The sequence below is a fragment of the Erinaceus europaeus genome, chromosome 16, assembly GCF_950295315.1.
Source record: "Erinaceus europaeus chromosome 16, mEriEur2.1, whole genome shotgun sequence".
NCBI lineage: Eukaryota > Metazoa > Chordata > Mammalia > Eulipotyphla > Erinaceidae > Erinaceus > Erinaceus europaeus.
Genome location: NC_080177.1, coordinates 55383518 through 55406905, shown reverse-complemented (window position 1 = coordinate 55406905; position 23388 = coordinate 55383518). Strand labels below are relative to the sequence as shown.

Genomic DNA, 23388 nt, shown 5'->3' with positions numbered 1-23388 from the left:
CAGTACAGCTAAATGGGCTACTACAAAGGGATATGGAGAGAAGTCCTCACATCCCAACATGTAGATAGAGTGAACACAATGAACAGTGAGTCCTGAAGTAGGAAGATAAGATTGATCATCAAAGTCTTCCTGGTTCAGTACTGGTTCCTGGCCCATCCTCCCTCCCCTCCATAACTGCCCATTTATAGAGGAAAGCGAATTCCAGGTTGTAAAATGGCCAGTCCAGTACTACATTATGTCTAGATTTAAAAAAAAAATTTTTTTTTGCACTGCATCCTCCCCCACAAATAAAAAGGACAGTAAGTTTTATTTTCTTTGACTTGTCCTTATCACCTTTAAACTTAATCCCAGAGCATTTCTCTAAAGGGAAAAGAAAGCAAATGACTCATGCAACATTGTGCAAAATGCAAAATCATTTCATGTTTCTGATTTCGATTTGTTTTCCTCAAAAATAGAGATTATTTAAGTACTTCTTTTGTCTTTCTTTCACAATGAATGACAATTAGATAAAAGTATGAAGGTGAGAGTGCATATATATATATATATATATATTTTTTTTTTTTTAACACTCTCTACAAAATCAAGCAGTTATCACATAACAGTGAATGAAAAAGTTGGCCAGGGGAACAGTGAAATTGTATGGGCATGGTTCCTAAAAAAAGAAAGAAAGAAAGAAAGAAAGAAAGAAAGAAAGAAAGAAAGGAAGGAAGAAAGAAAGAAAGAGAAGGAAACGAACAAGACTATGTTGATGGACAATATGTAAAAGTCAAAAACAAAGGTGAAAGAAGCAGGTAGAAAAGAACCAAAGATGGGCGACCCTGAGAACTGAAACTGAAGAGATGTATCAGCGATGGACAGGAGACTGATAATGTTCATTATAAGCTTAAAAAAAACTGACTTTGGGGGCCAGGGAAAGAGCATAATGGTTATGCAAAAGGCTTTTATGTCTGCAGCTCTGGAGTTAAAGACTCACGTTCTAGTACCACAATAAACCACAAATGAGCAAAATTCTGGTTTAAAAAATGAAAACAAAAAACTGATTTTGGAGCCAGCAAAATGGCTCATTTGGCTAGTGTGCTGCTTTGCCGTGTTTGCGATCCAGGTTCAAGTCTGGCACCACTACATTGAAAGACAGTTCCATGATGCATGATCTACCTCTCTCTCTCTCTCTCTCTCTCTCTCTCTCTCTCTCTCAGCTATTTCTATCTCTGTTTAAAACAAAACCCATTTTCCCATCCCTATTTCATGAATTATTTTATGTGGTGTCTTTCCGTCTTGGCACCTATGGTATAAAAAGTTGAATACTTGTACTTCTCAAACACCCATAAAGTTCATGTTTATCATTAACTTCAGGTCCTAGCTGGCAGACCACACAGTAGACTTGCAGGCAGAAGCAACCAAGCTGAGTCTGCAGCTATTCATAGTCTGCAGACTCACTTCTGTTCAGTCTGGGGTGGGAGTCACTGGCTTTTGGGCAGTTTCTACATCTGTCGTTGGTGATATAAAGAATTAATGGTGGGGGAGTCGGGCGGTAGTGCAGTGGGTTAAGTGCAGGTGGCGCAAAGTGCAAGGACCAGCTTATGGATCCCGGTTCAAGTCACTGGCTCCCCACATGCAGGGGAGCCGCTTCACAGGCGGTGAAGCAGGTCTGCAGGTGTCTATATTTCTCTCCCCCTCTCTGTCTTCCCCATCTCTCTCCATTTCTCTCTGTCCTATCCAACAACGACAACATCAACAACAACAATAATTACAACAACAATAAAAAAAATGGAAACAAAAGGGAAAATAAATAAATATATTTTTTAAAAATGAATGAATGGTGGGCAAACTTGTGACTTCCTATACCAGTCCAGTGTTATGCTAGGCACGTTCCATAGCTGGCTCATATGTAGCATCTAAACTAAAGTAGTGACTCCTCAGAGTTTTTGTGAGCTACTTAACTTTAGTACATGTCTTTCTGGTGAAACTAACATTAGCAACCAAGAACACTCACTGACATATTTAATAAAAGTGCTCATCCATTTTTCCAGTAAACTAATTGATAAGAGTAATTCATGGGACAGTTTCTTTTCCATGGTTTGTAGTTACTTCTAGTCAAGGCATCCTTTACTGTGTTCCTCTGGTATGTCTTTTCAAAACCACAATATTAATAACCTCCTCAGGATCCTATAAATTGAAAATTCAAAGTAAAACAAGTGCTGATTAAAATTTCTCTTTTATTCATTGAAAATTTATCTAAAAAATTATATCTACACAGAGAATATTTGGGTTTGAGATTCAGAGTGGAAATCAGAAGGAACAAGAAGGTAGTATATCAGGTCCTTCTGTGGCACTGAAAGTTAGCTGCTACCTACTAAGCTCTAGACTTGCAGGAAGACAAGCTTTCCCTTCTACATGCTAAGGAGTTGATTTCTGTAGAACCAGTTTGTGTTCTACTGATGACACAAGTGTAAAAAACTGAAAATCACACTGTTCTTCTTGTCCTAGATCATAGGAGAGCGTTGCTTTGAATTAAAAAGAAGAATAATATCAGAAGCTTGTTTAGTAAATCAAACAGAGACTTCTCAAAACTCTGGGTCTTAAGTGACATGGAACAAATAAAACCTAAACAAACAAACAAACAAAAAATATGGAGTAATTATAATTTGCTAGTATGTTATTCATATATAAATATATATACACAAATTGTTTTATATGTTCCCCCTTCAGGAAGTGAAGTCTCAACCCTCTCCTCTTAAATGTAGAGAAATTTAGTGACTTAATTCTGACAAGTAAGATCAAGCAAGAATATCAATTTGTGAACCTGGAGACCAAGTCTTAAAGGTCTTCCCATTCTTTCTCAGAATCTTAATTCTTGAAGTCTGTACCTGTGGTATGAAAAGGTCCACATGAAGAGAAACTGAGTTTAGGAAAAATAAAGCACTATTTCCATAAATAGCAGACCCCATCAGAAAGACAAAAACAACAGTTATTGGGATCCCTAAGGAAAAAGAGGAGAGAGAAATAGAGAACATATTCAAAGGAATTATAACAGAAATTTTTCCGTACTTGAGCAATGTTCAAAATAGGGACCTCCAGTCAACAGTAATGTGAGATCACAATATTGAAATTGATCCTTTAACAACCCCCCTGCCCCAGTCAAGCCTTGTGATAACAGACCTTAATACCTCTACTTTTAAAAGTCTTCCAGAAGATTGAAGATAGGAATACACCCTTCCAGCTTCTATGAAGCCAGCATCACTCTGATATCAAAAGCAGGCAGGCACACAACCAAAAAAGAAAACTACAGACTAATATCTCTGATGAACATAGATGCTAAAATATTGAACAAAATTCTAGCCAACCGGATACAGCAGTATATTCAAAAGATTGTTCATCACGACCAAGTGGGGTTTATCCCAGGGACGCAAGGTTGTATTAATATGTGTAAATCAATCAATGTGACCACTACATCAATGCAAGACCAAAAACCACATTGTTACATCAATAGATACAGAGAAAGCCTTTGACAAAATCCAACATCTCTTTATGATCAAAACGCTACAAAAATGGAAATAGATGGAAAAATGCTCAAAGTAGTGGAGTCTATATATAGCAACCTACAGCCAACATCATACTCTCAATGGTGAAAAACTGGAAGCATTTCCCTTCAAATCAGGCACTAGACAGGGCTGCCCACTATCACCATTACTATTCAACATAGTATTGGAAGTTCTTGACGTAACAATCAGGCAGGAGCAAGGAATTAAAGGGATACAGATTGGAAGAGAAATCAAACTCTCCCTATTTGTGCATGATGTGATAGTATACATAGAAAAACCTAAGGAATCCAGCAAGAAGCTTTAAAAAAATTTTATTAATAAAAAGGAAACATTGACAAAACCATAGGATAAGAGGGGTACAATTCCACACAATCCCCACTACCAGAATTCTGTATCCCATCCCCTCCCCTGATACCTTTCCTATTCTTTAACCCTCTGGGAGTTAAAGTTAAATCCCAAGGTCATTCATTGTGGGATGCAGAAGGTGGAAGATCTGGCTTCTGTAATTGCTTCCCCACTTAACATGGGCATTGACAGATCAGTCCATACTCCCAGCCTGCCTCTCTCTCTCCCTAGTAGGGTGGGGCTCTGGGGAAGTGGAGCTCCAGGACACATTGGTGGGGTTGTCTGTCCAGGGAAGTCTGGTTGGCATCATGCTAGCAGTAGGTTAAGTGCACATGGCACAAAGCACAAGGACTGGCATAAGGATCCCGGTTCAAGCCCTGGCTCCCTACCTGCAGGGGGGGTGCTTCACAAGCTGTGAAGCAGGTCTGCAGGTGTCTATCTTTCTCTCCCCCTCTCTGTCTTCCCCTCCACTCTGAATTTCTCTCTGTCCTATCCAACAACAACAACAACAATAATAACAAGGACAAAAAAGTGGAATCAGATGTTTTTTATTAGAAAGGTATTCATTTCGTCTAAGTTATGTAATTATTGACATAATTGCTATTCATCATATTCCCTTGTAGTTCTTTTATTAGGTCTGTAGTTCTTTTTATTAGGTCTGTAGTAATTAGTGGTCAATTTTTTATTCCTGATTTTAAGAGAATCAGTCTCTCCACCACATCCAGATAAGATTTGTCAATTTTTTAATTATTGGTTAGGTAGGGGAGAGAGCATAGTTGTTATGCAAAAAGACCCTCATGCATGAGTCTCCAAAGTCCAGGTTCAATCCCCCACAGCCATATAAGCCAGAGCTGAAAAAGACTGATTGACTGATTTTATGAAAGACAAAAATCACCATTTCACTATGGTATATGTGTATGTTATGCTGAGGATCAAGCCTGAGACCCCACACGTTCAGGTATGATACTTCTCAGTTTTATTGTTTCTATTCAGTTCTCTTTTGTAATTTATTAATATTCACGATTTCATGAGTTTTCAATATCCTAATTTTCCATAGGTTCTTTAAAAATAGTTTATCTGGGGATCAGGAGATAGCTCACCCAGTAGAGCTCAGGCTCTACTATGAATAAGGGCCTTTGTGGTGTCCTTGCCTGACTTGAAGAGGAACCAGGACACTTTCAAATGAATAAGAATTTGTTTTTTTGGTTTTTTTTTTAATTTTTTAAATTTATTTATTGGATAGAAACAGCCAGAAATTGAGAGAGGAGGGAGAGATAGAGAGGGAAAGAGGTAAAGAGACATCTGCAGCACAACTTCACCACTTGCAAAACTTTCTCCCTGCAGATGTGGACCAAGGGCTCGATCGAATCTGGGTCCTTGTGCATTGTAATGTGTGCTCAACCAGGTACACGACTACCCAGTCCCATGAGTAAGAGCTTTATTGTCAATCTCATGACTGGAGAAAAGGGTTTCATGTGAAAAGAAACCATCTCCACCAGCAACAGAAAGGCAACACTTTTTATCTTGGGCAATTCCAGATATAGAGGGCAGCACTGAAGCATACAATAGTGGGTTTCTTGTGGAAGACAACTTGCAAAGTTCTTTGCATCTTTGCTTTTGGTTTACCACACACTTTATTTTTTATTATTGTGCATTTTTACTAGTGATTTACAAAACTGCAAAATAACAGGTTACAATTCCACACCATTCCCACCACCAGAGTTCCATAACATTGTTCTCTTCATTGGAAACTGCAGTGATTCTCCCAAAGTCATAGAGGTGGGTTGAATATTATTATTATTATTATTAATTATATTTATTTATTTTCCCTTTTGTTGCCCTTGTTCTTTATTGTTATTATTGTTGTTGTTATTGATGTCGTCGTTGTTGGATAGGACAGAGAGAAATGGAGAGAGGAGGGGAAGACAGGGAAGGGGGAGAGAAAGGGAGACACCTGCAGACCTGCTTCACCACCTGTGAAGCGACTCCCCTGCAGGTGGGGAGCCGAGAGCTAGAACTGGGATCTTTATGCAGGCCCTTGTGCTTCCCACCACATGTGCTTAACCCGCTGCGCTACCACCTGACTCCCTGAATATTATTTTTATGACTATCAGTCTGTCTATAATTTTCCCCTGTAGTCCTGCCTTCTCTCCCCCCCCTTTTTTTTTCTTCCAGGGTTATCATTGGGGCCTGGTGCCAATACTATGAATCCACTGCTCCTGGCAGCCTTTTTTTTCCTTCATTTTATTGGATAAGTAAGAAATTGAGAGGGGGAAGATAGAGAGGGAGAGAGAAGAGAGAAAGCTAGACACCTGCAGATCTGCTTCAATGCTTGTGAAGCGACCCCCTTGCAGGTAAGGAGCCAGGGGCTCTACTGGGATCCTTGTGTGGGTCCTTGCACTTGGTACTATGTGCGCTTAACCCTGTGCAACACTGCTTGGGCCCCCTTTCTCTTCGTTTTTAAGTCATACCTACACCTGCAACTACTTGAGAATGTCTTTCTTTTTTTCCTCTTCTCTCTCACAGTCCTGATGGAACTGGAGTTCAGAGCCCTTGATTCACCTTCCCATGATCTCTCTCCCCCCTCTAGGAGTATGGACCAAATTCCTTTTGGAGGAGCAGAAGGTAGGAGTTCTGGGTTCTGTAATTGCTTCAGTGCTGAACATGGGCATTGGCAGGTTGATTTATACCCCCAGCCTGATTCTATCTTCCCTAGTGGGGTAAGCCTCGGGAAAAGTGACATACTTTATTTTTAACATGGAATATCTTTCTATGTTAAGTGTTATCATCCTTTCAAGCACTGTACAGATGCCATTTCCTAGGTGTGTAACTTTTTAGAGGACTCTGCCTCTTTGATACTTTCTGCCACTGTTCTTCTCCAAGTCTAAGGAGGTCATAACAAAAGTTACAGTAGTAAAGAAGCTTTGACAAAATATTTTTTAAAGTATTTATTTATTTACTTATTACCTTTTGTTGCCCTTGTTGTTTTATTGTTGTGATTATTTCTGTTGTCTGTCTTCATTGTTGGATAGGACAGACAGAAATGGAGAGAAGAGGGGAAGACAGAGGGGAGAGAAAGATAGACACCTACAGACCTGCTTCACTGCTTGTGAAGTGACTCCCCTGAAGGTGGGGAGCCAGGGGCTCCAAATGGGATCCTTACACCAGTCCTTGCGCTTTGCACCACCTGCGCTTAACCCACTGCGCTACCGCCCGACTACCTTGACAAAATATTTTTAGAGGATTGTGCTCTGTTCTTACAAAGAAAAATTCATATAAGTTGCAGTCTTCACTTTGGCATAGTGTTTAGGGCATAACTGCTCAAATCAGACCCAGTGAGTTCACTACTCCTTTTTGAAGGATTAAGTGAAGAAGAATTCAAATAAAATCTTTAGCACAGGGTCTGGCACATGCATTTTACACATAACTGCTGGGATTTTCATTAGCATGGCATATATTTCTTAGTAGGAGGGGACTTTTGAAATCTGTTATTTCAGTTGCAGGCACAGAGCAATGCTCACTTTATCTCACATTCCTATTCAATTTTTATCTAGCATCTGTTTTATTATTCAAGGGCAGAGAGTTTACTATCTCAGAAGCAAGTCAGTTCATTACTTAAAGACTTTCGTTATTAGAAAGTTCTTTCTTTCTTTGAGTTCAAATTTTCCTCATTTATCCGCCCTAGAGGACCTCAAAATAAGGCTATTTATCTTTTCTGTGGAAAACCTCTGAATTTTCTGAAATGTTCATCTTTAGCCTTTCTTTCCAGACCTGGGAGGAGATGACTACCTTTCATGGCAAAGCAGCTTTCCCTGCCTTGGCTGCTAGTCTGAGGCATCCTGCTGAAACCAAGAAGATCTGAAAAGTCAAGATGGAAGAAATGAATTCCCCTCGCATCATAACCAATACAATTTATCTCTTTATTTTTTCAGATTGAGAGAGTGAGTCAGAGAGAATGAGTAAGAGAAAGCACAGCACTGAAGTTTCATTCAATGCAATGGGGGATGGACCTGGGTTGCATACATGGCAAAGCAATGCGCTATCCAAATAAACTATTTCTCTGACCCTCTAACCTTCTTTACTAACCTCCCTTCCCCTGAGAAGAGAACCCAACCCCAACTTGTGAACACTGACCAGTTAAAAATGTGTACATGTAAATAGAGAAGAGACTTCAATTATTGATTTTTTTTCTTTGGGGAAAGTTATATAAAACATTATTGGAGTGAAATTAAATTCTAGTTACAGATTCAGAAAACTTTGCTTCATACCAAATTAGACTTGATGGGATTTTCAAATCCCCTCTGATCCTTATACACAGCCAAGTACTTCAATCAAAGTCTACAGAATCCTCTGGTTTATTTTATTATAACTAATTAAAGCAGACATGATACATAATGCAGTTGATATTACATATCTTGAGAATGACAAATCAATAGAACTGCTCTCAGTCTTAAGTGTTAACTGGTCACTCAGAAATGTTTTGTACATTAACACTTTTCACTTTAGTTCTTCTCCACAAAAGGACTTATTGTCTGCCATCTGTTTGTATATGCACATCATGTCTCCCAAAATAACATTTAAGATCTGTCTTTATGTTGCCTCAGAAGTGTTAACCTTTAAGGAACATTCAAACAAGTAACCAAAGTTCAGGTCTTGTCTCTGCAAAGCATGTTCAAGCATAGTCTACTGTTTTTCATGACCTGATAAAACTCTGCAACAGCTTACAATGTGCTAGTCTCCTCTTTGCTCAATTCAGAGGAGGTCTTATAAAGGTAAAAGAAGAAGGAGAAAAAGAAGGAGGAGGAGGAAAAAGAGGAGGAGGAAGAGGAGGAAGAGGAAGCAAGCAAGCAAGCTTGAAATCACAGTGGCCAAAGGATTTGAATTAATAATTACATTAAATAACCATAGCTTTTTGTTTATTTATTCACATTCCACACAGTGGAAATTAGCCTTTCCTCCAGATTTTTCACTTACACTTGTAACTTTGAAGAACTACAATAACAACTTACAGCTTTACAACGTGTTTGTGTGTATGTGTGTGTGTTTCCTCTTTCAACGCCAAGCTTAAAGTGTAAATCATAAAATTCATATTTAGTGTCCGGCATTATTTTCACAGAAAAGACTGAGCTCATAAATACCTTGTTATTAAAAATTCTACTATAGTAGTGGAAAAAAAAACCATATCATTACATAATCAGTGACTTCAGTACAATCAGGAACAGACATGGCACTTTCAATAACTGTTGGAAGACACACTGCACTTGTGCTAGTCTTAAGAAAGGCACAGTTAGAAAAGCAGACGTTTCCTTCTTGAGCCTGAGCTGTGCTTTTAGGGCAATTATACTTCTGATTATCCCAGTGAAATTAATTTTGAGGAAATTCTCTTTACTTCAGCCAGTTCCAACTTACATGCAAGACTGTGGTTCAAGCTACTAAAAGAAGGTTATTGCTGCCAACTGAAGTCATCTCTTTGTAACAGAATTGCATGCTTGTGGCAGAGCTAAAACAAGACAAATTCAGCATCTGCTGGTTCAGAATGGCATTTTCCTCCCCTCCCACACCCCCCACCAGATTGCCTCAAAATACTGGCTTAGCATTTGTGTGCTTATTAAACCCACTCTGCTGAAAGATGGGGAGGATAGCAAGATTTAGGGTTGGGTAGACAATGTACACAAAATGCATGGACAATGTATTGCATTCACTGCTAATGATTCAGGCAGAATGATTAGTAGTGGATTTAAGTGGTTTAAGATTAGACCCAATGCTTTGTGTGTTCAAGACTGCTGCCTCAAATTATGGTTCCTGTGTGGCTATTGATGGGAGAGCACAGGACCAGAACAAAAAGAAAAAGTAGCCTCTTTTGTTGCAATGATTCTTTAATACTTGAGCTGTGATGGACAGTGGATGGTGGTTTTTTGTCTTTGGCCCAAGTGACTTGGCTAGTAAAGCAAAAAGAGTATGGGGGTGTGGTGGTGTGGGAGGGTGGGAGATTACATATAAAGCCTCAGGCTTGGCATTAGTGCATTAGCCAGATTCAAACTACACTAAGGCTCACTCCCCCTCCCCCTTGGCTACAGAGTCTAACAGGCATTGAGAGGCGTGTCTCTGGTAAATCAATGAATCCCACCAGCAGCAGATAGATAACTAGTGTCCTCTGTGATTTCTTAACTGGATTTTTCATTGGACCTGTAAGGGACAAGTAAGTGGAAGTCATACCTTTTATATCTCCCAGGAATTTAATTCTTCCTTGGCTAAAGCAATCCCCTGTATTTCCTTGATCTACCCTTCTCTCCAGTTCAGTTCAATGGTTAAATTAAAAAGACCCAAACTATACTTCTAGCTTAAATGGAGCAGGCCCAGAATTTTTCTCCTCTTTTAGACTGGTTCTTGACTAGCAGGTCCACACAGCAAAGGCAGAATCTTTCTACTGCAAGGTTGTAACTCTCAGAAGCATTACACAGAAATAATGCACTGGGAATGAGGTGATTATCACCAAACAGCAAATTAAGATTTTTAGGGCCATTTGCCCATGAAGTTTTCTATTTTGTTCCTATACCGGTACAGGGGGCTCTGAATTCTATTATCCACCTGAGGGAGAACACATTCACTTGGTTCTGTAAACAAGAGTGGTCAGGATCTATGTTTTAAGTTTGATGTTGATTTACAGATCAGGTTAGTGGAATGAGGTCAGCAGGTAGCAGTGACAGCCAATGTTCAGGATTTGGGGGCAATCTCATTTCTCTTCTAGCCACTTGGGTTCTGATAGACACCGAAAAAGATGTGTCTTATTGCTGTCTGACCCCTGAAAGGCTCTGCTCCACATTCCAGCTAAGTTTTACGGAACCCCCCCCCCCCCAGTGGTCCTCATTCCTAATCCCTCACTCCTCCATCCCTGACCTGTGCTACACTAAGCACACTAGAGTCAGAAGAGCCTTTCCTGAATGAGAAAGGTTTGTATTTATGGCCAAGTGAGTTCATCTTAAAACCTAGGCAAAGTTGGAAGGAGTCATAAATAGACAGAGAGAAAAAGGGCTAGGCTGTGGAAAGAAGGAAAAAGGAGCGGAGCTGTTTGAAATGCCTTTTCCACATCCAGTGCAGCACTAACTTGCCCTTGGAGCACACTTTTCTGTGAGCCTGGTCTCCTGGAGGGCACAGGGGAGACAAAGGCAAAACCAGACTAAGCCCTGCCTTTCTGCCTGTGCCCCAGTTCCTGCTGTGGGCTCTCTGTGCTGTTTCCCTTGGAAGCAGATACCTTTGCATAGTTGGACATGCCCTCTAGTGTAGACTGTTTCTTCTGCATGTGCCCGGCAGGCACCCATGCACACACATGCACACAAACTACACACTAGCAGGCTCCCGGTGGGTCTTCTTGCCTCTAGGTTTAAGCCAAGTAAGAATCAGGTTGTTTTAGGTCTGGCTGGGGGACCACCTTGCGCTGCCCCCCTGGACCAGGCGAGGAGTGCCTGGGTTAATCCAAATCAATGGATATGCAACGGCACTGCTTCACTCGTGTGACCCTCTTCTTCTTGGTGGGTGGCTGCAGTTCAGGACAGTTGAGTGTGACCATCATGGTGGTGAATTTCTTGGGCTTACAGAAGGAGCAAGACTGGAAGGAGCCCTCCTCTTTCCGGATGTGCCTGGGGATGTAGAAGGAGTTGCACTGACCATAGCAGAAGCGGTTGATGATGGTGCGGCTGTTGCAGCCCTCTTCGTGGATGGTCTGCTTGAGGGGCTGGGTTTTGCACCAGTCTCGCTTCAGGTACTTGCGCTCTGTCACATGCAAGGCCTCCTGGCTGGACTCCAGCACCTCCTCCCCCGGCATGGCAGTACCTCGCCCTTGGCCCCGCCCTCGGTTCCTGGAGCCAGGCTGAGGAGACTGAGTCTGCTCTGAGTCATTATGCTGGGCCTTGTCTGGTGGGGGGATGGCACCTTGGGACCCAGTCTTCTTCCCTTCAGCAGCTGGCAGCAGGGTCCCCAAGAGGAGAAGCAGGGCTCCCACAGTGTAGGCGGTGCGGCTCATGCTATGAGAGGGAAAGAGAGAGGGGAGACACCAATGAGGGAGAAGTGAATGAATGAAAATGTCCACTGTAAGGGTTCATATCTTACCCAGCCCTTGTTACCATTGTCAAGAATGGTATTCACTGCTCAACATATAGATCTCACTGAATTAGGTATTATTATTCTCAAGGGCTGGGTGGTGGTAATACACATGTTGAGCACACATGTTGCCATGCACAAGGATCCAGATTCAAGCCTTCTATCCCCACTTGGGGGAGAAGCTTCATGAATGGTAAAGCAGTGCTGTAGGTGTTTCTTGTTTTCCTTCCATCATCATCCCCCCTTCAATTTCTATCTTATCAACTAAAAGAAAGAAAGCAAAAAAAAAATAGATACTACTATTCTCATTGCCCTATGGGATATTCAGATCCAAGCTCAGGCAGGGCCTCTCCTCACATGTGGTACCACAGAAATTTCTTCCTGGCTCAACCCCAGTCACATTCAAAATGTTTTGCTGCTGCCAGGCATTGCAAGAAGGCCTTTCAGGGAACCAGAAGGCACTTGGCTGAGTGAGGAATGACTTCCTTGGATGACAAGTCCACACTGAGGTTTTAGACAAAGTCCTGGGGCCACAACTTGCCCTCTGACCTTAAGCAATTCACTTTATTTCTCAATAAATTACTCATCCAAACAAAGATGCAAATACTTTGTCTCCCCAGACAGGGTGTTCAGATCAAATTTGATGTAACAATGAACACAAGAGGGTGAAACCTTAGTGGACTGTGATGGTAAAAAGGAGGGTATTGCAGAGGCAGGTATGCAGGGAAGGGAGGGGAGTTACAGAAGGAGAGGAGAAGAAAGAAAAGAAAGGAGAAGGCAGAAAAGAAGAGAAGGAAAAAAGGAAGTATGTTTTTATTTTAAATTTTTGCTGCATAAAAAGGGGAGAGACTGAATCACATAAGACAGGTGGAGATAAATGGATAGATAGATAGATAGATAGATAGATAGATAGATAGATAGATAGATAGATATGGAAGTCAGAGCACCACTCTGGTGTATGTGGAACTAGAACCTCAGGCATGAAAGTCCAATGTTCTAGCTGCTGAACCATTTCCCCAGCAACAAGAATTTGTAAAAGCAGAGAAAGGAGCTATCTGTAGAAATAGCTGTCTGGGGGGATATTATTAAAATATGTCATCTAATGCCCAGGAGACAGCACAGGGGGTTAAGCAAGAGTTTCATGCCTGAGGCTTCTGAGATCTGTAGTTCAACCCCAACACTACCATAAGCCAGAGCTGAGCAATGCTCTGGCTTAAAAAGAAAAATAAAATGCATATCTGGATTTAGTAGGTATGCATTGATTTTCTTTTCTAGGTTTTTATTTTTTAGCAGTAGAGGAGACAGTAAGCCAGAGCATCACTCTGGTACATGCATTGCTGAGAATGAGCTAGGGACTGCCCACTTACAAAGCCAGTACTCTAGTCACTGTACCACCTCCCAAGGCCACTGCTTTGTTTTCTAACAAACTTTGAATAATATCTGAAGTACTTGTAGTTAGGCTGAAAGGACTTTCTTTTCAATGAATGCAGTTTCCAGTTCATAGTCCTCCCTCTTTGGGCTGTCATTCCTATCTATCCTGAATCCTGAGGTTCTTCCTACCCCAGCCCTCCACCATAGTTTTCTGACCCTAGTGACACAGCTATGAAGCAACCATACCCCTGCTGTCTTCGGAATACCTAGTTTACACACGATTGCCACAAAGTCATTTAATGGTAATATAGCAAACCTCTCCCCAAGGATGATATAGGTGATATTATTACCTAAAACAACTACCTTTCAATGACTAAGACTAAGGAATCCATGTTCTCTAAGTAACTGTTCCTGAGAAGTAAAGGCCATTCAAACCCTAAAGATTACATCAAAGATAACTAAATATTAAATTTGGGCCAGCAATGTAGCCCACTTGGATAGTGCACTTCTTTGTCATACACTCAGCCCAGGTTTGAGCAGAGCACCCACTGCAGTGGAGGAAGCTTCAGTGCTAAATCAGTGAGTGAAATAAAAATGTAAAGATATATTTAAGTCCAAGAAGTGGCACAGTGGCTAAAATGATAGACATATAAACATGAGGTCCTGAGTTCCATTTCTGGAATCATGTATGCCAGAATGATAGAATGATGCTCTGATTCTCCCTTTCTCTCTCTCTCTCTCTCAATATATAAAAGTATTTTAAAAACCTATTTAATTTAAATAATCCTTAAATGGTATCCTCCTTCCAACATTAACCTCATATTTCTGGGCAAGTTCAAGTTCGAGCCTGGTAATGTGACATTTAGTTGCTCTGACAGCAGGCTCCCTGGCTTTTGTCAGTTTATGTTACAACATCTCTGTTCTTTAAACAGAGCCATTTTTGTTCCAAGAACAAATAATAATAATAATAATAATAATAGTAATAATAATGTCCTTGTTTTGTCTCTTAAGAAAATCATCCATAAGAAAACTCCAGCTCAGAAAGAGTGCTTCTTTCCCCCTAAAGAATAAAGTAACTTGAACCATCACCTTTCAGTATTCTAGGAAATACATTGTGAGTTTGAGAAGCTTTCACAAGTTTCTTCCATTATTCAGTTTGGGTCCAGGATCTATGCTAAGATCAGTCTCTGCTCATCTCAAAAGAAAGGCATATGAGCTAGCCGTAAGGCCTACAACTTCTCCCACCCCTGCTAAAGTCCAGCTCAGGACAGTTCTGCCCTCCCAGTTCAAGACCCTCCATGCCCATTATCACAGGAGCTAATCTGAGACTGGACTGAAATGGAGGTGACAGAACAGGTTTACATGCTGAGGCTGTCCCCAACTACAAACATCTATTCCAAAAATGTAACGGTGCTTTCTAGAAACCAACTTCAGGCCAATTATACTCAACTTTTTCTTCTCACCACTCTCATTTGTGACTACAGACACATCTCTAGTGCCTGGCCTAGAGTATGTGCTCATCTGTTAACAGAATGAATGCTTCTGATCACACTGATGTTCAGTTTCCAATTTCTCAGTTCAAACTACCTTACTATGTCCCAATAAAGGTCACAGACAATTGCAGTCCTTTGGATTTCTGATGATCAGTATGGCCAATGCCTTAGCAGGGCAGCTCTTAGTATTTGTTTTTCCTTTCCTGGGAAACTCCGGATGCCACTACTTATGTTTTCATCTGGTCTCAGATATTGACAGAATGTTGTGTCTTGTTTTTTTTTTTTTTAGTTAAGCTACTGTGTTCACTACAGTAGAATCCAATGAGAAATCAGTGATTTGAAAAATTGACAAGTAGAGGTTTTAATTGTAATTTGGACAGACACCCTGTTTCTATGGACACAAGCATACTTCCATAAGTCAAAAGGACTTAAGAAAAGTGGGCTTAAGAAAAGTAGACCTTCCCTCCCTTCCTTCCTTCCTTCCTTGCTTCTTTCCTTCCTTCCTTTCCTCTCTCTCTCTCACTCTCTCGCTCTCTCTTCCTCTTTCAATTAGAAAACTGCTCAATTCTGGCTTATTGTAGTGCCAGGGGTTGAACTTAAGACCTTGGAGCCTCAGGCATGAAATTTTTTTTGTGTAAACACTATTCTCTCTCCCCAATTCCAAAGAGCAGATTTTTCTAAAAATAAGATTTACAATGTTGTGAACTAGTTTTCAATTTGGACAGACTTTGAGGTCTTCAGCACTCATTGCAAGACCTCAGATATTTAGAGGAGGAAAGGCCAGCTTTAGGAATCTTGGTCAACACAGACTAGGAGAACAGCAGTGCCCTGAGGAGTTCTACACATTCTAAACAAGTAAGAATGAGGCCTGTGACAGTACTGAAACTAGGATGCTGACAGGTCACTGTGGCCACCCCAAGCCAATATGGATTTCCCAGTGAAGGGAATCAGAGCTTCCCTCCTGGAATCTCAGCTGTATGGCCATCAAATAATTGCACTATGTACAAATATCATACAGGTGGAAGAAACCACGAAGATAGGAATGCCTTAAGGTAAATTATTTTCCACATTGTCACCTAGCAGGATGTCCCATAATCAAAATTCAGTCCAAATGCTAATCCAGATTTATGACCAACCTTTCATGACCAAACATGAAAGGCATATTCCATATGGTGCTTTCCATTTATGGAATCACCCACCCATATTCTTAAATTAAACTGCATCTCATGAACTCAGAGTGCATCAAAGAGCCCCCTAAGACCTCTCTTTATTCTCCTGTGTGGAATGGTATTATTTTCAAAACCTACCTCAACTTACCCACAATGCATGCCTGCTCCTCAAAGTAAGGTGATCATATTTTTAATATTTATTTCTTTGTGTATTAATGAAAGAGAACACCACTCTGGCGTGTTTGATGTCAGGATTCAAACACAGGTTCTCATATTTGAGAGTCCAATGCTTAATCCACTATGCCACCTCCTAGGTGCTTGTGAGATTTTTGTGGTGAGCTTTCTCTGCAACACTTCTCCACTACCAAAAGCTATCCCCCCCCCCCGCCCTCCTGCTTTTATCACTGTCTTCCCCTCCAATGAGCTTGACGCAGAGAGTAGTAAAGCTCTCCAAGCAAGTCTTCTCTACCTGATGCTTCTTCCCTGCTTCCCTCAGTGACCAAAAGCAGACATCTACATACTAAATAAGCCACATTAGCTCTTCTGTCCTGTGCAGAGCTTAACAGTGTATTCCAATCTTCATCAGGACTCTAAGAAATAAAACTGTGACCTGATTCCAATGTTCAAAATGTTCTTGGGGATGCTTAGATCAGTTCCTTTCAGGACTTATCTGTTTCTCCTTTTAGCTAGCCACCTTGCTCATGCCGTGCAGAAAAGAGACAATTACAGAAAAGAGACAATGATCAGCAATTCAGATGTCTGTACGAGAACTTCTGGTTAACCCCTCCTGGCAAGTCAACTTGTGGAAAGACAGTCCACAGACATGACATCACACTGATCTCCCAGAATATTATCTAGAGGATGTGACAGCAAATGCTCTATATGCAGGTCATGCTTTGGAATACTCTGTTTTCCTTAAGACTAGATCTTTTGGATGAGCACAATTCCTTTTGATTTGAGCTTTAAATTGAAAAGGATAAGCAATGTCTAAAAATTGAGATTGTCTGAAGAATACATTGGGCTGACTTTCCTGAAAAACTGCACTATAAAGGTAAGATTTTGTGGTTGAAAACTGCATACAGATTTTATAGCAAGTAAGTTGCAAAGTGTTAAATATTAAAAGCTCACTACTGAGTGACAGCCAAGTTTGTTTTTATATAGAAAAAGATGTGTATGAGCCCCTGTGCATGTGGGATTTGAGGGTTAACTACATAATCATCCTGAGGTATGTTCTAGTGCTGTATTAATGCCACTGCTCCTTCAATGTCTCTGCTGATAACAAGAGTTATCCATATTTTTATGGCTTCCAACAATATTTACTACATTGTGTTTCTGTGTGTGAGGAATCTGGGAACATCTCAGTTTGATTCTCCATTGAGAGTCTCTTGTAGGCTGCCATAAAGTATTGACAGAGACTGCAATTATTACTACATTTTGCTGATGCAGACTCTGCTTTCAGACATATTTGTGTGGCTATGCCTTATGTTTTTAAGCCCTTACTATATCAGGTACTATTGTTATTTCTGGATAAGGTTCATAGTTTAGTTTTCACAGTCAGTTATGAGGTAGATGATAATTTCTGCCTTTGACCAGTCAGGGATTCCACATGCAGGAAAGTTCAGAATCTGTTCAAGGTCACACCGCTCTTAAATGGGAGCTCTTAAAGGAATGCCAATAGGTTTGAGCCTCTTCCTATGTAGTCTTCAAATTGCATGTCCTTAATCACTATTCTGTGGACACTCAGCTCTGATAAGTTACCCAGTATTTAGCAAGTGATATGTGCACTTGGTTCTAGTACAATAATGTGTAAAGGTTATTGCAGCTCAAATAGCTCTGTCCTATATCTACATATGCAAAGAAAAAGATGTCTCTTGTCCTAAGAATTATTGGTGTCCTTTGCATTTCTCAAAGCATATGTTCAAGCTGAAGAAAATTCCTTGCAGATGTACCACAAGAGCTGGTAACACTTGCCTGCTCTGCCCTTTCGGTTGGATGCTGCAGTGCCCACCCCCCACCTCCCAACTTTCCTTTACATGAAAGGCTTAGGTTTTCCTGTCTGCTCCTTGCTCTTTCTCCTATAACATGCTCCACAACTTCACTGTCAACAGGCATTTCTTAGAAGAGGGGCACACAATTGCTTGGCATTTTATCAATGTCAATACTTAAGTATGAAAAGTGAGGGTGTGTTTTGTTGGAGACAAGGCAGGCAGTTTGAAGTGATGTGGGGACATAGCCAGTGCTTATTCTTCGCTATGTAACCACACACAGAAGGACTGAGGGAGTCAGCCTGGATTTCCTATACAGCGCAGGTTACCAAAACGTAATGCTCAAAATGAACTGCTGAGAAAATAGGAAACCTGGGAAATTGTTAAGTTTACAGAAGACTTTAATTCTTGAAAAGACCATTGGGCTAAACACACACACACACAGACACACATACACACACACACACTTAACCAACTCTTAAATAACTAGCACTAAAAATTAGAGTATAAATTATCCAGCGTAGTAACTAGACTGTAGCAGGAAAGAAAGATAAAAACTCATAGTTGTTCAGACCTTTCCTCCTTTGAAAATTTCAACACTTCAGGTTCCCAATGTCACCCCCCACCAAATAAAATAAAATAAAGTAAATTAGGAGGAAGAGGGTTGCAAAGACATGGAGGGAGAGAAGAATCTCTCCCTGGGATGGGAGCTATCTTAACTCCTTTCAGCTATTTATTTAACCTTTGTGTATAGTCAGAAGGAAGTCACTAATCTGGGGTCCCTGGAACCACTATCCACTTAGCAGAATGGGTTATTTTCATCAGCCTGTGACCTGGCATCATCTCTACAGAAAAGATAATCAGCAGTGAGCATATCACACCACTGGGATCTGTTCTTTCTAGCAGGAGATCCAATTACCCACGAATGGTCACCTTTCTCCCTTTGTATCATTCAAAATGTGATTGTAACTCCAAACTTGGGAGTCTATATTTCTGTCTAAATACACTTGCCGGGCTGTGGGCTGTGGGGAGATAGCATAATAGTTATTTAGGCAAATAGACTCTCTTGCCTGAGGCTCCAAAGTCTCAGGTTCAATCCCCTACTCCACCATAAACCAGAATTGAGCAGTGCTTTGGTAAAAATAAATAAACAAACAAATAAATACGCCTGAGTTTCCAATCAGCAGAGGGTAAGGAATGACCTGAGAGCCCACTCAAGCCGGTTCAGTGGCCTGAAGGCTCCCTCCTGCCCCTCCCCCCCTCCCTACTCCCCCAAGTAGTGGCTGGTCACCTCCATCTGGCCCAGGTCTTGTAGCCCGAACCCTGCACGGTAAGATGCCAATCTGCGGAATCCCCCCAAAGAAAAGCTGGGGGTGGGTTTATTCCCCAAGCCTGAAATTTACAAATTAACTCATTCTGACAGCACTGGTCTTGCTCAACCATCCCCAGAGAAGACTGGGGAGGTGTGGAGGGGGGCGAGGGAAGACCAGGCGTCTCACCTGGAGACCAACCTCTGGCCATCAGCCCTGCTAGTAAGGCAGCAGTGAGGCGAGGGTCTTCAGGACACAGATTAAGAGGTATCTCCAGTCCCCACGCCATACCGGGTAGTGTCTGCTGCCAGGCGCCTGGACAGCAACGGTTCAGTCAAGGAATGCATAGAGCGCAGAGAAGCCTGCAAGGGGGACCTAGAGCCCAGGGGTGCGGCCAGCTCCTGGGTGTAGGCTGCATTTGCAAGGTGGCTTCGAGCTTGAGATCCCGCAGCGCCAGTCCGCAGTCCCAACGCCTCTGCCCTTGTTGGGGGGTGGGGGTGAGGAGGTCCTCCATCTCACTTTGGCAAAGGGGCTAACAGCCCAGCTCCTCATCCTGCAGTCCCTCACAGGACGATTCGCTCAGGGCGCTCCCGAGGTCCGCGGCCCCAGGGACCCACCGCAGACACAGGGTCCCCTCCGGGCAGCAGTCCCGCCGCAGATCCCCGGGCTCCCGCTGCCCAGAATGCGCAAGGGCGCGCCTGGCAAGGAGGGCACTCATGCACACCGGAGCATGGCAGCTGGCTCCGGAGATGGCAGTGAGACGCGGGAGCCTCTGTGAGCAACCTCTTTCCCAAGTTTTCTCTCCTGTCTGTGCACAGCGAAGGCACGGCGGGCCTCCAGGGTTTGCGGGATCTTGGGCTGCACCCACCGGGAACTGGCGAGAGTGTGCCCTGCACACACATGTCTGCGGACCCCAGTGCACACATGCATACGCACACACGGGGCTGGCGCTCACCTGTCAGTGACGGGGGTCTGCGCTGGTGACGCGTGGTGGAGGGGTACCACCGAGGCGCGGGCCTTCCGGGCTGGGCGCGGGGTCACCGGGACCTGGAGGAAGGCGCTCTGGGCACCGAGTGCTGGGCATCGCGCCGGCTGCGGTTTAAATGCGGGCGGCCGCGCCTCTCCATTGGCCAGGCGCCGCAGCCGCGGCTGGCCCCGCTGCCGCCCCCTTTCCCGGTCCTGCCCCCGCCCCCGCCCCCGCACCCCGCCTGCTTCCCGCGGGGTCCCCGCTCCGCGGGCCTCGCCTCTTTGTCTGCTCCCCCCGCAAGGACCGGCGGAGAGAGGTCACCCCAGGGAACCGCGCCTGGAATGCACAGCAAATCACATTTTCCGCTCCCGTCGGAGGGGGAAGCGCGGAGGAGCCCCCCCCCAACCCCCCCAACCCCTGCTCGGGGCCCCGCGCTCCTCCGCCCGCCCCGCGGGGCGCCCGCTAGCCGAGCCCAAGCCCGAGACTGCGGGGCCCCGGGGAGGGAGCGTGCCCGCCAGACGCGGCGGGGTTGCGGCCGCAGAGGCTCCAGCGCGGCTCCGCTGGAGGCTCCTGGCTCGCAGGGCGCTGACCCCCGCGGCCCCGTACCCCCGCGGGCTCGCTGGCCTGACACCCTCCTCTCGGCCCTCCCGCGGTCCCCAGCTCCCAGGCTGAGAACGGAGAGGGGGCGGGGGGTGACAGAAACTTAGACTCAAGAAAGTCAAGGTATCCGTCCCTCCACTATCGTAAAAAGATGAGAACAATAGCCAGGCGGGAAGGAGGTTTTCGGAAACCTGTTCAAGATGAGTAAATCAGAAAAAAAAAAAAAAAAAAAAAAAAAGGAGACGCCAAGACGAGGAGAGAACGTCCCCAGAAAATTTAAGACAAAAGCCTCTATATGTGACAAGTCCATGTCACATTCTGTATTTATTACCAGAAAAAAAAAGGAAAACGGGAGGAGGGGGGGACGAAGAGAAAAGAAGGCTAGCGGCGAACAGACCAAACGCATAAATATGTCTCTGTAGATGAGTGAACACTTTCATTTGTTCTCTGGGCTTACAACCGATTCCTCGAGCTGTGTGTAGGAGTCGGAGCCCTGCAAAAGTCAGCCCGGATGCGAGCCCTGAAGACCCAGGTCAGAAGATGGCTTGGGACAGGGGGTGGGGTGGGTGGGGGGAGTGGGTTATAGAAGGAAATTCGAAGGTGTCTGCGCTGACTAGAGCAAAAATAAGCAAAAGGGTGAATTAATGAAACCCATAAACGGTACTTGTGAAACAACCCTGACTTGAGTACTTAGCTAAGAAAACAAAAGTTAAGTCAGTGTGGTGATTTTTTTTTCTCCCCTTTTTTTCTTTTTAGCCAGGCATTAGAAGGAAAAATACACTGAATACCTACCTGCTAGATACTGTTAGGAGCTTGAAGTCGATTTAAAAATAAATAATGAAAATATGGAAGTCTGCATTAAATCAATAGTCGGAGAATCCTCATCTCTTAGAGTCCTGTAGACACACGCGGTGGTTTCAAGCATGAACTTTACATGCTTTTCCATATTTTGTTGTTGTTAAAGACCCTCAGAAGCCATAGTTTGTAGTTGCCAGTAAAATGAGGGCATTTAAAGGACTTGGTGGTTTATTCAGGGTCCAGGTGGCTGGGAGAGAGCTAGTTAGAAATATACACACAATACTTGGGAAATTAACACTGCAGTGCTGACCACCAGAGAACTAGTTTTTCTCTGCATTTGTAATCTTCCTTTCCAAAGAAAAGAGAAGTTTATTTTATAAATTTATTGTCATTCTAATCTAGAATCAATGCTTATCATTCTAATCTAGAATCACCACTCCCAGCCTCAGACTCATATAAACTATCCTAAAATATACACACACACAGTTGGGTTGGGGGGTGAGTAGAGCTGACTTCTTGAATGGAAAGTATTTTGTGTGTGTGTGGGGGGGTTCTCTGTGTAGAGTAAATGCGATTGATAAATCACTATGACTCCTACTCAGGAAGCTTCTCATATTCTTTAGACACCCATCTCTCAAGCTATATCATTTCACTCCATAACCCTCTGTTCTATAATTTAATCGCTCCACAGAACAATTGTCATTTATCTCTCCCAACCACTAGAACAGGATAATTAGGAATTTGCCTTGGTCATTCTCATTACACAACGAACACAGAATGCAAAGTATCTAACATATAATTATAGCAAATAAATAACTGGGGGGGTGCTATTCAGCTCACTCCTACTAATTAGTATTACTAAGTGAGCTGAATGCTGAGGTAGAACCACCATGAATCTGATAAGTCCACATCTCACAGAGTTTGCAGTCTACTATGTTTGTAAATATTTACAGAGATATCCAAACTTTTCATTCCCCATATTTGTGTTTCCACAGCTTTCAACTAGTCACTGCAAACCATTATCCACTCAGAATAAAGGCTTAAGAATGAAAACTCTTCAGACCTTTTTAACCATAATTACATAATTGAAAGTTGCTTTCAGTAAAGAGTGGGGGGGGGGAGGGTATTAGGGAGTAGAAAAAGAAGGAGAAGGATTCCAAGGAGTTTAAATGTTAACATTTTAAACCTGAGATGCCTAAGCAGAGGTGACTGAGTGGTAAGTTTCACAGAGGTTATGGGGAGAAGTTAGAGCCATCTCAGCTACTGGTGTATAAAAGGCAAGTCCATTATTTCTTCTGTTTAATTCACCTACCTGTGGAATGTACTTGTCTTCATCTAACTTCCAAGACACTATAAGGAGAAGTTACTCTCTAGATTTGGGCAAGGATTTAAACTGGAATTTCAGATTTAATTGATTCATTTGCTTTCTATACAGATTTTGATTGACTGAAGTATTGATAGCTTAGACAGGTGATTTCATTGTTTAGCTATGAAGGAATTAAGACACACCAGGTTTTACCCAATGTTTCCTATCCTTCTAATAACACAGCACTTACACATGATGAAAAGTGAAAACAGATTAGTATCTAATGGGATTTAGGTTTACTGTAGTAGGATTTTTTTTTTTTCAGACAGAGCTAGGCAAAGAGAGAGTAAAAGAGAGTAAAAGACCACGTCACTGAAGCTTCATTCAGTATTGCAGAGGTTTGGC

General features: G+C 42.7%; 1 protein-coding gene and 1 long non-coding RNA gene across 2 annotated transcripts; one reads left to right on the top strand and one right to left on the bottom strand.

The window, feature by feature from the left end:
* The first annotated feature begins 3048 nt into the window (after positions 1–3048).
* On the top strand, positions 3049–8910 carry LOC132533459 (uncharacterized). Its single transcript, XR_009545352.1, has 2 exons — positions 3049–5764; positions 5903–8910. It is a non-coding gene; the product is annotated as an uncharacterized LOC132533459 (long non-coding RNA).
* On the bottom strand, positions 8227–20475 carry GREM1 (gremlin 1, DAN family BMP antagonist). The gene is made up of 2 exons (XM_007521685.2): positions 20268–20475; positions 8227–11908 (listed from the first exon to the last, which is right to left on the bottom strand). Exon 2 carries the CDS (start codon positions 11905–11907, stop codon positions 11356–11358), a length of 552 nt encoding a protein of 183 aa, XP_007521747.1. The 5' UTR covers position 11908; positions 20268–20475; the 3' UTR covers positions 8227–11355.
* Positions 20476–23388: the final 2913 nt, after the last annotated feature.

What these genes read in the sequence shown, in the direction of transcription:
- GREM1 (XM_007521685.2), bottom strand. Translation starts at nt 11,907, where the DNA reads ATGAGCCGCACCGCCTACACTGTGGGAGCCCTGCTTCTCCTCTTGGGG.